Genomic DNA, 13,651 nt, shown 5'->3' on the forward strand with positions numbered 1-13,651 from the left:
TCAAGACAATGGTTTATCACAAGTGAATAAACATGATATTGCCAAAATATTATTGAACATAAAATATTGTACTTTAAGGAGACAATTCACTTTAAAGAGATGTTTTTTTTGCTTAAAATAAAACTCAATTAAATATAGTATACTAAAATAAATGTTACTATCATGAATTATATTGAAATTAAATTTTATTTCATAGTCTGTCATTTTAAAGGCCTATTAACATATGAATACGTGTATTAGGTGGTGGATGGGAAATGAAGCTATAGAATTAGACAAAAAGTTAGATTTTCATGTAAATCAAAACATTTTAAATCTGATTTCCAACCAAGACAAATTAAAAGACATTAAAAATAAACTAGCAATGTGTTGTATTATCAATTTAGACAAGTGTACAGTTATTTCAGCATCATGAGCCGTAAAATACACAGGGCCTGAAAAATCCTGTTTTTTGTTATTGTGGACAATTTTCCAGTTATAGCCATTAATGGACTGACCTCTAATGTCGTCATTCGTTTGAAAACTGTTGTCTCCTAAGAAATTTGTAGACATTTTGTCTACAAAGAAATTACGTTGATTTTCTTTTCAGGGTGTTTAACTTTTCCAGTCTGCAGAGTGTCAAGGCTCTAAGGGATTTCATGAATAGTAGAGAGAGGCTTTCTCAAATGTTTGCACGCACATGAACATCATTTTCATCAATAGCTCACCACTGAGACACAAAAGCTGTAAAATAATATAATATTATAAGAGTTATAGACAGGCTAAGCAAAATTTTAAATATCAATCTCACATTTTCACGCCAAAACTGTTCGATGAAATTAAAAATACAAATATAGAATTGATGATCCAAAGTGTTCCTTAGAAAATGATCAAATATAAATGTTTACATTGTTCAGAAGTAATATTTAATATAAGTATCAATATTATAAAATGTCCTACTCCGTATTTAATAGAAACAAAAGTAATAAAAGACCCACACTTAGAAGAAATCAGCGATTCTTCGTGTTTAACTGTTGTTTCACCACAGAGCAGCAGGAACACCGAGGCTGAGCTGCCCTTGATGAACCATTGCGAATGAAGCGTGAAATTGTGCCCTCTCCGCCCCAGTGCCATCACTCATGGGCTATATTCATATCCAAATTACATTAATGTCATGTGTTAAGCCCCCCGCCCCTGTTTTGTGAAACCTTTTTTTGTCCTCTAGCTAATAAGTGGCCCGACTCGTTCATGTCATCAGCATTAATCCGTTTTGGAGAGAGAGGTCCAGAGAGCCGGGAGCTGTGGGTCTCATCCTCTGAGCGCAGACACGTTTGTGTAACTCTCCTCAGACCTGCGGGGAGCTCGGAGTGTTTGGTCAACGATAGTGGTTCCTAGAAAAGATCTGAATCGTTTTATAACCAAAGCCAGCTGTGCTCTGGTGCGCGCCGCAGCCTCTCTCTCCGTGCTAGTGAGTGTGTGTGTGCGTGCGTGTGTATGTGTGTAGAGGTAGAGGAAGGGGCGTCTGCAGAGAGAGAGAGAGAGAGAGAGACAGAGAGAGAGAGAAACAGAGAGAGAGAGAGTTTGGTATTTTTCTTTCCTTCACTTTTTTTATAGGCATGAACACCGAGACCTGCGTTTCATACAGCGACATGACATCCATGGATTCATATTATAGCGCCTCTGCAGCAGCGCAAGGCAGGGATCACCAGGCGGACCACTTTAGGACATTCCCGGCCACTGACACCAAATACAGCCCCACCGCCTTCCTGCCCAACAAAGGTCAGGCGTACGGAGAGAAGTCCCGGAGCCCCTTCCAACAGGAGTGCCAGTCATTGGATGCCGCCGCAGCTGGGCAAGGCACTTTCGGTAAATACCACCTGTTTATGCAGAGGTCGTCTTGCAAAACGTCCTCCGAGGAAGGCAAGCTGCACCCGGAGAGGGGACACAACGGAGGGCTCATCCCCTGCTACGGTGAGTGCAAATAACAGAATACAAGAGTAAACTTTAAGATGACGGAGTTGCAGGGGAGTGCAGGAGATGGAAAGGTGAGAGGGTGCCAAGGTTTCAGTACGCAGCAGACACGGATGATGAGAATTATAGACTATGCACCAATAGTTGCTTTATGGGAAAGATTTCCCAGAGCCGTGCGCTTCTGTGAAACATTAAATATGAGTCTGATGATCTAACACATGGGCAGAAGAGTTTGTAACCTGTCAGTGGTCGCTCCTTTCTCAACCTCTTCCCACGAACGCCGCAGATGGAGCCTGACAACGCGGTTTGGAAGTCCCGAACGCAAAATTATGGCGCATGACGCAGAACCAGGCCATTTGTGGTTCCTTTAGTTCACCAACAAAACTTAATTTACACGTTAGTTGTTTCTAAACTGTCTGCCTAGTAAAAGAACGTATCCAAAAATGATTTATACAGGTTCAACTTATATCTGTGGTTTCAAATTCTCCTCCACGATGGAAAACCTTGGTGCGTAAAAGCGCATCATGAACCTTATGTCTCCAGCAGCAGCAGCAGCAGCAGCAGCGGGATACACACTTACATCCCAGCTCGTTACGACGTGGCCCGTGCGGGACTTCTGTGCGTAACACAGTTGAGAGAAGAGCCATAATCTCCCTGGCTATCAAATTGTCCCGTTGGCCATCAAAATTAAATTAGGGCGCGTTTAATGCGATAATCTGCATTACAATCCTTAACATCGGAGCTGAGTCGGACAATTGAATTAACAGGTTTTCAGATGGCACAAATAGCGAGCTCCAAACTGATAATATTTTCATTTCATTGCTCTGCCCTGATTGGCTCCAATTAGTGGTAATTGCGCGGGGACGCGGATGTAATGGGTGAATGATGGGGGTGTAAATAAACGGGTCACCTCATTAGGCAGGAGGCCACTTTGAAGCAGCAGCATTACACTCACCTGGAATTATCGACTGCAAAAAAACAAAACACACAATAAAAAGCGGAGGAACTACATGTGTCAACAAAATAAAACGTGGACACACTCACATAATATTTGCTACACTGACAGTGAGTCCTATATATTTTAATCCAAAGTGTATTTATGCGCTCAGCTTAATAAACAACTTGTAAATAACAGAGGTACAGAAATTACAAGCCAGACAAACAAACAAAAAAATAAACAAACACAATTTATTTTCCTCAGAATGACTCGAGCTGCTGTATAAACATTACGCCTCGTTATCACGTCCAAACACACAGTAAATAATCGAACCCCGAATAGAATGAGTCGCGACCGCAACAATAAAATAACATCAGATGAATTAGATGACATAAAAAAAGAATAAAAAACCTCCTCGTGTAAAAGGAGAGAACCGTTTCTTTTTTTACTGTGTTTTTATTTGACTGGAGCCACCGAGCCGCGTGTCCGTCACTGGTCCTCTGACATGTTTAGTAGATTTAGTTCAAAGATGTTTGGACGCTTTCTGGAAATCAGCCTTTTGAAATAAAAAAGCTATGACAGCTCCGACAGAGGACGGAGATCAACTTTTTCCAAAGTGTCTTTATAAAGTCTGTTAAGTTTTTATTACCTTTTAACTTTGACAAAGATCCGGTCAAGATTAAATACAGTTTTAAATTCGGTTGTAAATAATATAATAGCAATAAGTAAAATAAAAATATTTAGTCCAAACGAAAATGTTTTTATCATATAAAGGAATTCCCTCTAATCCCTATATTATTAAGAAGGATTTGAAACTTAATTTCAGCTCCCGTCTCCTTTTGATTTAATTTACTGCCCTAATAGGCAAATGTCTATCGTTTATTGATATAGGAAGAGAACATTTATATTATGTTTAATCTGTATATTTAGATTGAAATTGGTCAGTGCAGCTTGTCTATGCTTTATTGTTTTATTAAATAAATAAAAACCGGAATCACACTGTAGAAAATGTCGGCGATGTGACTCAAATGTTTTTTTTACTAATTATTAATTGTAATAATTATCACTATGTGCATTGAAATGAACTTCTCTTTCATGTGTCAGTCGTGTGAAGATAAAATAGTTCGGTTCGTTGCGAAGTATTTACTCGTATTTTGACTGAGTTGAATGCAGCAGTAAAATCTGCTGAGTTTACTGGAGACGGGATGATAAATGGTTCCTGATGTCTTTATGGACTTTATTGGAAAATGCTGCAGTATTTTACTTCCTGTCTGGTTTCTTTTGTAGAAGTATTTAGTTTCGTCGTTATTATTCGTGGCTTGATTTGTTCTGTTGGAGTAGATGTGATGACTGTGAAGTGAAACAGAGGTGTCTTATAAACATTTACCTTCGTTAAAGTCACTAAAACAAAGGTTCATGGATTTCCTCACTCAACACACCGACGCTGCTGTTGTTACTGAAATGAAGGAAGCATGAAGAGGCGCACGAGCAGAGTGGAAGAAGTCAGATCTGCCTTTCAACAATACAGTTCTCCACTAGTAAAACGGACTGAATAACAAATAAAACACAAAGCTAGAAGGAGGACTCAGAGAATATAGTGTTAAAGCCTGAATTCAAAAATATATTTAACTTCAAATAAAAGAATATTCTCGCCAGAATATAAATCAATAAAGTTCAAATGTCTCATGCAGAACGTTCCCATGAATTAAAATGCAAGCAGCATTTAAATATTGTAGTTTATCAACATTGCATGTTGTCACAGGTGATGAATTTATTTTTGCATAAAATATTAATCTGAAATGAAATTATTACATGTATTAAATAACAACAGCTATTTTTCAGAAAAAAACCATAGTAGAAATTTGATACGCAAGTAAAGTAAAGTAAATTGGAGTACTTCAAAGTTGAAGAACCTCAAGTTTTCTTAATTTACTGACCACATCTAAAAATGTACATTGAAGTTGTAGAAACAAACAGACTGGACACCAAACAATAACAAATATATTAATATATATGAATTTACTTTATCAATATAAAATTGGTAAAGGAGCCTCCTTGGCTGAAACAATAAAACTCTGAACAAGATTCCCTCACTTTGTCTGAAAGTTTTCAAGCATCACATGTCTTCATAAACCTCCAGAGACCAAACCCTTCTTCTTTTGATGATGTCCCTGTGTCTGAGGGTGATGACCTCTATCTCCAGTTCCCTGCCCTCATCTGTTTGGAGAGGAGAGCGAGTTCCTCTGCGCTCTCACACACACACACACACACACACACACACACACACACACACACACACACACACACACACACACACACAGCAGAGAGAATCCATTCGAAACAGCCATTTGTACGTCTCTGGTGTCAGAGCAGAGCTTTCTGCAACATTTGGAGTCCAGTTTGACACAGCAAACATTTCACTGCTCCAGTGACACAGAGGATGTTGTGAGGACTCGTAGGCCTGATGAAAACAGGGCCGTGTCTTCTGTCACTTTCAGTCTTTTCCAGAGACAGAGATGTGCAGGGTAATGACGCTGCTGCAGCAACAACAACAGCTCTGGTGTAATGTGAAGACATAAAACGCTGCAGCTCAAATCATAAGTTACTTTACAGGCTAAGCAGGAAGGAACCCCTAACTCTAACCAGTTCTGCAGTTATCTCTATTTTCTCCATGGTGCCCAACATTCAGGTGTGAGAGCTTTTGCTTTGTGAGGCCGACCCCAAAATGAAGATAACTCGACCGTTTCAGCCTCTTGTAGCGTCCGTCCGCACTGATTGGCTCGAGCAGGGAGTAATGGGAACCAGCCAAGACGCCCAGACAAGCGGGGGACACACTTCAGCCAGTCAGTGACTTGAGTGGAGGTGACACCGACTCGGGTTCATTTCAGCGTTTGGCCTGAAGTTTGGCAGGGCAATTTACATCAGGCTCAGTTTGCATGGCCGAGTGAGAGCAGCAGGGCCGAGCGGCTCAGGACTTCCTTTGGTCTCTTTGTCACCGACTCATGTAAAATGACACCGATGCTGATTCCTTTTTTTTTTTTGGTGCATTCTCAAAAGTCATGGACGACAGGTTTTCAGAGAACATGGTCGAGGTTTTCTTTCTTTTCTTTGAATGTTACGTCTTTGTGCAAAGTCACATGGCTTCACCGAAAAGCATCATTTCAAAGGAGGAGGAGGATTTGAGGTTTTATATATTGAAGACAATTGTTTTTTTTCCAATTCTGATTGCTTTTGAAAAGTTATACAAGTAGAATCCAAACACACATCGTCTAAACATTCAGGAAAACAGATTCCAAGGCTATGTCAATACGTTTAGCCGATAGTTGTCAGTCTTAGAACTTTACAAACCAACTCTAATTCCTGGGATTAAGTTTGTTGGGTCCGAAGGCCTTAAGATACTGACCATTTAATTAGATTTCCTTGTCTGACAGTTATTAATTTCTTATGAGCCTCTCAGAGAGTTGAGTTTCTCAGACCCACACAGAATGGTTGCAGCACAGTTGGGAGTCATATCACAGCTGGTGAAAATTGCACTTTGTGTCCTCAGACTAATGTTTGAATATTCAGATTTTCCGTCCATGGATCCTTTGCCTGGAAGAAACGTTGTTGTTAAGTCGGTTTGCCAGCAAATTATTTTTCTATTCAACAATAAAAACTAAAGTTTCTTTAGAGCGTTTTCCCACTCAGACGGAATGTTCTCCTCCGATCAGACAACAAAAACACAAGATGAGGGAAACTCTGTTTTGCTCCAAGGTCTGAGGGAAACATTTGGAAGAGAGCTGGTGGATGGGGGGGGGGACAACGGGGGGAAGAGCGAGAGGAAAAGAGTGTGAGAGGAGATTTATCTGTCTCAGACTTTATGGATTTTATTGTTTAGTACGTGAATTTTGCACAGCCGGCTGAAATGGTTAATCGCTCTGCTCAGTCAACAGTGTTGAGTTTCAAAGTTAATGGTTCAGAATCACGAAAAGAAAAAAAAGTAATAGATTTATTCGCAGAGGTTTTGTCTGTAAGAAACATCAAGTGTTTCCAAATCAAAGCAGTAGTGTGCAAAACACATTATATCTATGGGTAGTGGTGGTGTGTGTGTGTGTGTGTATGTGTGTGTGCGTGTGTGTGTTAGTGTGTGTTTGTATGTGTATGTGTATTTTTGACACGTGCACCTGACACCACACAAAGCAAGTCCATGGATGTGTTATTTGAGATGAGGTTAAACCTCTAGAAGAGACTTGTCTGCATCTTCAGCAGAGGTCGGATACATATTAAGATCCTCAACATGTGATTTCAATTTATCTTTTTACAATTTAACAATTATACGAAACAACCATTTAGCTTGTTGATGTGTAAACAATGTCACAATGTGAAAGTGGTGGGTCAAAGTAATAGGGTTAAAGAAAGTGATAAATTGAAAATGCAGCTCCCCTTTGCCTTGTAGAGAAGTCGCAGTAGTTTGTGTTCAGACGTCTGGGTCACATGTTCTGCTGAGTTCACAGCCATTGTTGTCATGAGCCGTTTGCAGCTATACACTCAGGAAAACTACTGGTAGGTTGGGTAGAGTAAGAGCATAGCAGGAGGAAGGTCTCTGGAACACACTGCAGGTGAGGTTGGGGGGGGCGGGGGGTAGACGTGAGGCACACACAGTGTTTCACATTCAGCATCCGCACTATAACTAAAAGCTCATGAGTCTCATTGTCTTTCCAAGTTTGCATCTTCTTCCGAGTCTTTTTCATCCTGAGATATTTGTATTTTTTACAATTTTACTTACGTCAAGAGTTTAAAATGTTCTCAACATGTTCACTCACTTGCTTTCATATTCAGGACATTTTCTTGCTGAATTATGCTGAAAGGTACATTTAATGTCCAGTGCAATTCACTTGTACATTTACGTTCTCACATACGGCCCCTCTGGAAAATATCAGGAAAATGTCCCAAGTTCATTGCATGTCCGACAGCAGTTTTCAGTTATCAAATGCATATTTGGTGACAGAGACATATTTAGCATTCAGAAGCTGAGAAGTCCCTCAGGAATCGGTGGAGACCAAAATCAGAGCTAAAATAGAATGAACATTGCCCATACATACATCAAATGACCAGAAACACGACTCTTAATGAATGATGATGTTGTTCCATCACTGCCGGATGTGTAAATAAGTAACTGTAAGTTCATCATATGTTCTCGACTTCACTGTCTTGACGTGATTGTTCAGCTGACACAGGATCAGCTTCTCCGTCTGTCTCTGCAGCCGAGCAAGACTTGAGAGGAATCTACAGCTCGGAGCTCCATGCTACATCCTAATCCATCTTTAAGTCGGTAAAACACGTACAAATAAATACTTTGCTCCGACATTTCCTTTCCTCCGTTCGGTGCATTTGGTTAAACAACGTTTACCTTTTTTCTTCCTCTTCTCTTTTGCCGTGCGCTGTTTAATTTATAGTGTTTCCTCTTAACACTATGAGCTGACCCCAGTCGTCCAAGTCAATAAAGAGGCACGGATGGTGCCCTGTCACTTTACAGCCAGTTAAATTACTCTTTGATGTTGCCCCCTCGTTTAACTCTCTGAATTAGGTCGCGAGCCGCCCGCGCTGAAGGTCTGACCCAGGAGAACATTGTTTTCGTCCCGATATCCACACGGGAACCACCTCGCGATATTAAAATGAGGCCCGGTGGAGGCAAATCTTTGTTTTGCTTCTGATGTCAACGCCATTAGAGACACACTGTGATGTACACCAGATAAATATTTCACTCTTGTGTACGCTGCGTGTGAAGATTTAGACTTGTTTACAAACCCGTGTGGAAATTTACACACAAAATAAACTGTAAATCAGCGCTCAGCTTATTCTGAGGCACTTTTGTGTGTATTGAAGTTTTGCAGAACTTTCTCTGATCCCACCGCACAGAGCTGCCGAGCCTGCTCTCCTAGTTTGAACAGATGCCGAGTGTTGAACCCTCTGCAGTTGAAATAGAACATTCTGTGGCTGCAACACAAAACATTTAGCGTGCCACATTAATCCGAAAAAACTGATTTTAGTTATGAGTTTGCTGGAATACTGTCGGGACGGAGGCCCGCAGGTGTGAGCTGAAACTGTCACATGTGTAATTGAAGATCAAGCAAATCATCCTGGTCATAAACACTGAGATTGTTTTTGATGCAGCACGTGTTCTCTCAGTCTCTCTGCTCAGAGATGATATCGTGACAGGCGTTGTTTACAGTGAGACTTTCTTATGTTCATGGTACATATGGAGAGTTCTCTGCAGGAGGGCCCGACGCTGTTCACCTTGGGCAGCGCTGGGGAGCCTCCCAGCTACAGCGGATCGCACGGATAACAAGCAGGACACTGTCACAATATTCCACTCCTGCCAAGAAAACATTGGTGACATGCGATATAAACAACGGTCTTTGATCAGGGAGAGGCCTCCTGATTTCAAACAGTCTGACAGCTCTCGCCTTGTGGGGCCGGCGGGTGCCGCGCTGGGGAAATATGATGAAACGTCCAGGGAGGGTTTTGGTCGGGTGAAGCCCATTTACTCCATTTCAAACCCAACAGAGAGGCCATGCTGCAGGGGGGGGGGGGGGGGAGACCCCGAGCAAGAGGTCCGCCACCAAAACATGGCTCCTCAGCCCAAATCCACTTCCAGCATCGCTGAGTAAACATCTCAGAAACCAGAGAGCCGCTGCTCACTGGATCTCGCAGAGATGAATAGCATCTGGTCCGGTTATACAATACATCACTGTGATACAATATAATATCTGCATTGTGTGCAGTATGGGGTCTCCGACCAGGGGGGGGGTTATGCTCTCCTTGCAAGGAGGAATAAAATAAAACAGCAGCTTCATAGGGGACAGTGCTCCTGCATATAACTTATTTCAGCAAGGCCCCAACTGACTGAGACACAAGCACCATGTGTCAGTAAATCCTCTGTAGGGTTCTGTGTGCCAACCAGAAACCAGAAACCTGAAACCAAAGACACAGACAAATATTTCAGATTCACTCAGTTGCTTATTTGACCTTAAAATGTTTCTGTTTGTATCTGGACAACATTTATGTATAGTTGGGCTTTTTGTAAAGTAAAATAAGAGGAATTTCTTCAAATTATAGAACAAACTTTTTTAGAATTACTACCAAAAGCACCAAGCTTTGCCTTGAGGTATTTTAACACTTACTCCTCAATACAATGACACATTAGTCAGTTTAAAATGTCCCCAATAAATCATTATTCATGCTTCTGTTCAGCTTCTATAACTTAATGTCAAACTAACTAATGGTTCTGTAGAAGATGTTTAGGTTGATGCTGTTATTATTGCCATTTTGTGCCTGTATGTGTGAGACACTATCTATTCACTTCACCTTGCAGCACATTACCCAACATGGCTGTGGTTTAGGGTGTGTGTGTGTGTGTGTGTGTGTGTTTGTCTGTGTGTGTGTGTGTGTGTGTTTGTGCTGAGAATTGCACACCGAGCTCAAATGAGCGCACACACCTCTTGGTTCTAACCTGACAAATTGCAGGATGGGCAGATGAGCGTCCCTGAAAATAACTTCACCTCAGATGGTGCTGAGGAGCGGGAAGGTGCGGCGCTGTCGTCATCAGATGGAAAAAGCACGCTCACAGGCCATACTGGGCAGGGTGGGAGCATGTCCTGTACACATGATGGGAATGTGTATTAATCCAAAGGTGTGTGTGAGATACTGGTGAGTGCAGTGAAGGGCAGCCGTGGGGAGAAAAGAGCTGCCAGCTTAGACAAGAACACTGGCAGAGACACGGCTATGGAAATTTATGATCAGAGAGCTGCCTGAGGTTTTGCTGTTAAGCTGCAGCCATGAAACAAGCGTGTGTGACAGAGAGAGTGAACAATGATCGCTCTCATTTTCTCATGGCTACAATTTACTCCCCGGCAAATGGCTTGTGACAGACTTGCCGCCAGGTGACTCTGCAGTGTTTAACTGACTCGATTAACCTCAATCACATGCAAGACTGATAAACAGAGTCGGAGTGGAGGAAAGGATGGTGTGTGTGTGTGTGTGTGTGTGTGTGTGTGTGTGTGTGTGTGTGTGTGTGTGAGGCAGAGGTTGGGGATGGTTGTTGTAAAAAGCTGTAACTTTTTGTCAGTCTCAAAATTAAGGGCAGGGCGTCTTGTTCCACCAAATCACAAACTACAGCAGCTGGATCCTAGAAGCAGCCGGTGATCCAGGTCAGGCATCAATTACACAGCGAGTTAGAAAAAACAAATCAACACACAAACTCTGCACTGATCCCTCAAATGTATCACCAGAGAGGAATACACTTCCAGAGGAAAAGGATCAATCTCGTCATTATTACTGTTTATTTACCACTCAGCCGAACACCTAGTCTCCTCATGAATGCACACTAAAATTCTCTAGATCCATATTTTCATCTGCGCAAAAAACGATCACATTCATCAACACCGACCTCATAAATATGTTTGTATTTTTTCATAATCTCACAATGTTAAAGAAAGTAAAAAAAGTCCTTGATCTGCCTCTTGATCCGGAGCCTAATGGAACCTTCCCTGGCCCATTTCACTTCCTTCCACTCAGCTCCAGTGTAACCTGCCCAGTGTGTGTGTTGTTCTGACACATTTGTCTTGTAATTGGCTGAACTTGGTGGATTTTAGATTAAGATCATCGCAGAGAGCTGAGAAACAGCACTGCAGTGTGTCAGTCGTGTCATTTCTGTTCCAGCAGCTGCTGCTTATCGGTAAAACACTTTATGAAACAGAGACTTGAGAGGTTTCCCAAAAGAACAAATGTCAGTAATGTAGAGTAAAAATCCAGTTCCACTAACTTTGAGCAATGCACTAAAGAGTTAAAGAGCTTTGAAGTCTGAATATTAACAGATTTCCTCTTGTACTTTATTGTCGTTTTCATCTTGAGAATCCAGACACATGACTCACATCACTTCCCTGTGCCATGCTGCCTAAAACCCAGAAGAAGAGCAGTAGATCATGATGCTCATTTATCTCACTGTACGTTGTCCTCTCACAGTGAGAGGTTGTGTCTCTCGCAGCCAAGTCATTACACAACTTTCTGCTCGACGTCTTGTAATGACTTTCATTCTTTCCTTTATTGTCACGTTCATCTTCGGTCAGAGGGTAACAGATCCAGACAGATCCGGTTTGAGTCCATTGTTTCAATCCTGATGAAACTCTAACGGTTTCCTCTCCTCCCTGTCTCTGCAGGTAAAGACGGTTCAGGTCTGACCGACAGCGAGCTGGCCCCGGACTCCGACCCGCCTGGAATGGACACCAGCTACCTGACTCTGAAGGATCAAGGTGTCAAGCCGGCCTCCGACAGGCTGCCCGGCACCGACCTAGCGAGCCCTATGGACAAAGCCGATGGCGGCGAAAGCAACAAAGGCAAGAAGAGACGTAACCGCACGACCTTCACCAGCTACCAGCTGGAGGAGCTGGAGAAGGTTTTCCAGAAGACGCACTACCCTGACGTGTACGCTCGGGAGCAGCTCGCACTGAGGACGGACCTGACTGAAGCCCGGGTGCAGGTAAAGCAACAACAGCGTTTATGGGAAACTTCATGTGCGGCTAACTTGGTTTTAAAAAAAAGCAAATTGCTCTGAGGAAAGAAAACAAACCATCAAACATCTCAGAGCTTTCATCGCAGACGGAGGTTAATTAGAAAACTTTCTATTTACACTAAAAGTCAAATGGCTGCCGCAGCTTCATGAAACCATATGGCCGTCACATCAATAAGTAAAAGAAAAAAGTTATTCATCGCAGCAGAACAGTGTTTAAACAACTCATCCTCACGGATCCTTCAACATCTGCAGCTCTGCAGAGATAACGTCACTCACAGAACAACACCAGAGATTTATGTGGGAGTCGTGGGGAGAGAGTGGGGGAGTGGGAGCTAACAGAGGCCAGGGGGCCCCGGGGGGGCGGCGGTTTCAAGCTGCAGCCTGGGCCTCATATGTGCAGTCGGAGGGGAGCAGGCTTTCATCACCATGTGACAAGACTTGTTCGGCTCTGATGTGTTTCCCTGGTATCCGATCCACGGCCTTTCCAGCTGAACTCAGTTCAGGTGCTGGTCGAGCCCGAGGTGTACAGCACCTCTGCGGCTGAACCCCTGTGGTGACCTCCCGGCCCTGATTTGCATGCAAACCAGTCATGGCTGCTGTAATGCATTCCAACCCCGGCGAACAGAGAACGAGACCTCCACCATTTGTGCATTTGTGTGGCGTGTACGCGTGCACCGTGGACGACTAAAGCCCCGGGATTTTCTGTGTTTTTCTTTCATTAACATCCTGTCCAGACAAGAATGTGTCCCTGCTGTGGTCTCCGGGGGGAAGGTGTGAAACCTTTCCCATGGGCTTTTGAGCAAGCTGATATTACGAGGTCACGTCGGAATTTCGAGGCGACCCATATTCCAGGTTTTGCTGAAACGAATGCAAACATAGCTGCGTTGCTATATGTTGTGAGCGAAGGGACGAGATAAGAAACTATTAAAAGTCACGTTCAACACGATGAGCTGGAACAGTGGCCAGAAGCGGTCTGCAGTGAAACACAGGAAGTCTGTGCAGCCACAGGGTTATAACTCAAACCTCTGAAGGTATGCTGCTCCGCTCCGCTCTGCGCTGCTGCTGCTCGTGCCATCACAGAACCGCCGGCCTCAGATGGATGCAGCTTTACAGCCCCCGGCTCTCCCAGCGGCCCTCTCAAACACTCAACTGGAAAAGATAAAAGACACGAGATGCCTTGTCAGTCAGAGAGCGGGGATCTGCTCCCATTCACTCAT

General features: G+C 42.9%; 1 protein-coding gene across 1 annotated transcript in view; it reads left to right on the forward strand.

The window, feature by feature from the left end:
- Nucleotides 1-1,592: 1,592 nt before the first annotated feature.
- alx4a (ALX homeobox 4a) overlaps nt 1,593-13,651 on the forward strand; it is a 16,994-nt gene continuing 4,935 nt past the window's right edge. The window contains exons 1-2 of the mRNA XM_053424253.1: nt 1,593-1,947; nt 12,082-12,401. Of these exons, the coding sequence (XP_053280228.1) occupies nt 1,593-1,947; nt 12,082-12,401 (675 nt within the window). The remainder of the gene's footprint in view (nt 1,948-12,081; nt 12,402-13,651) is intronic.

This window comes from Pleuronectes platessa, chromosome 1, assembly GCF_947347685.1.
Source record: "Pleuronectes platessa chromosome 1, fPlePla1.1, whole genome shotgun sequence".
In the NCBI taxonomy this organism is placed as follows: domain Eukaryota; kingdom Metazoa; phylum Chordata; class Actinopteri; order Pleuronectiformes; family Pleuronectidae; genus Pleuronectes; species Pleuronectes platessa.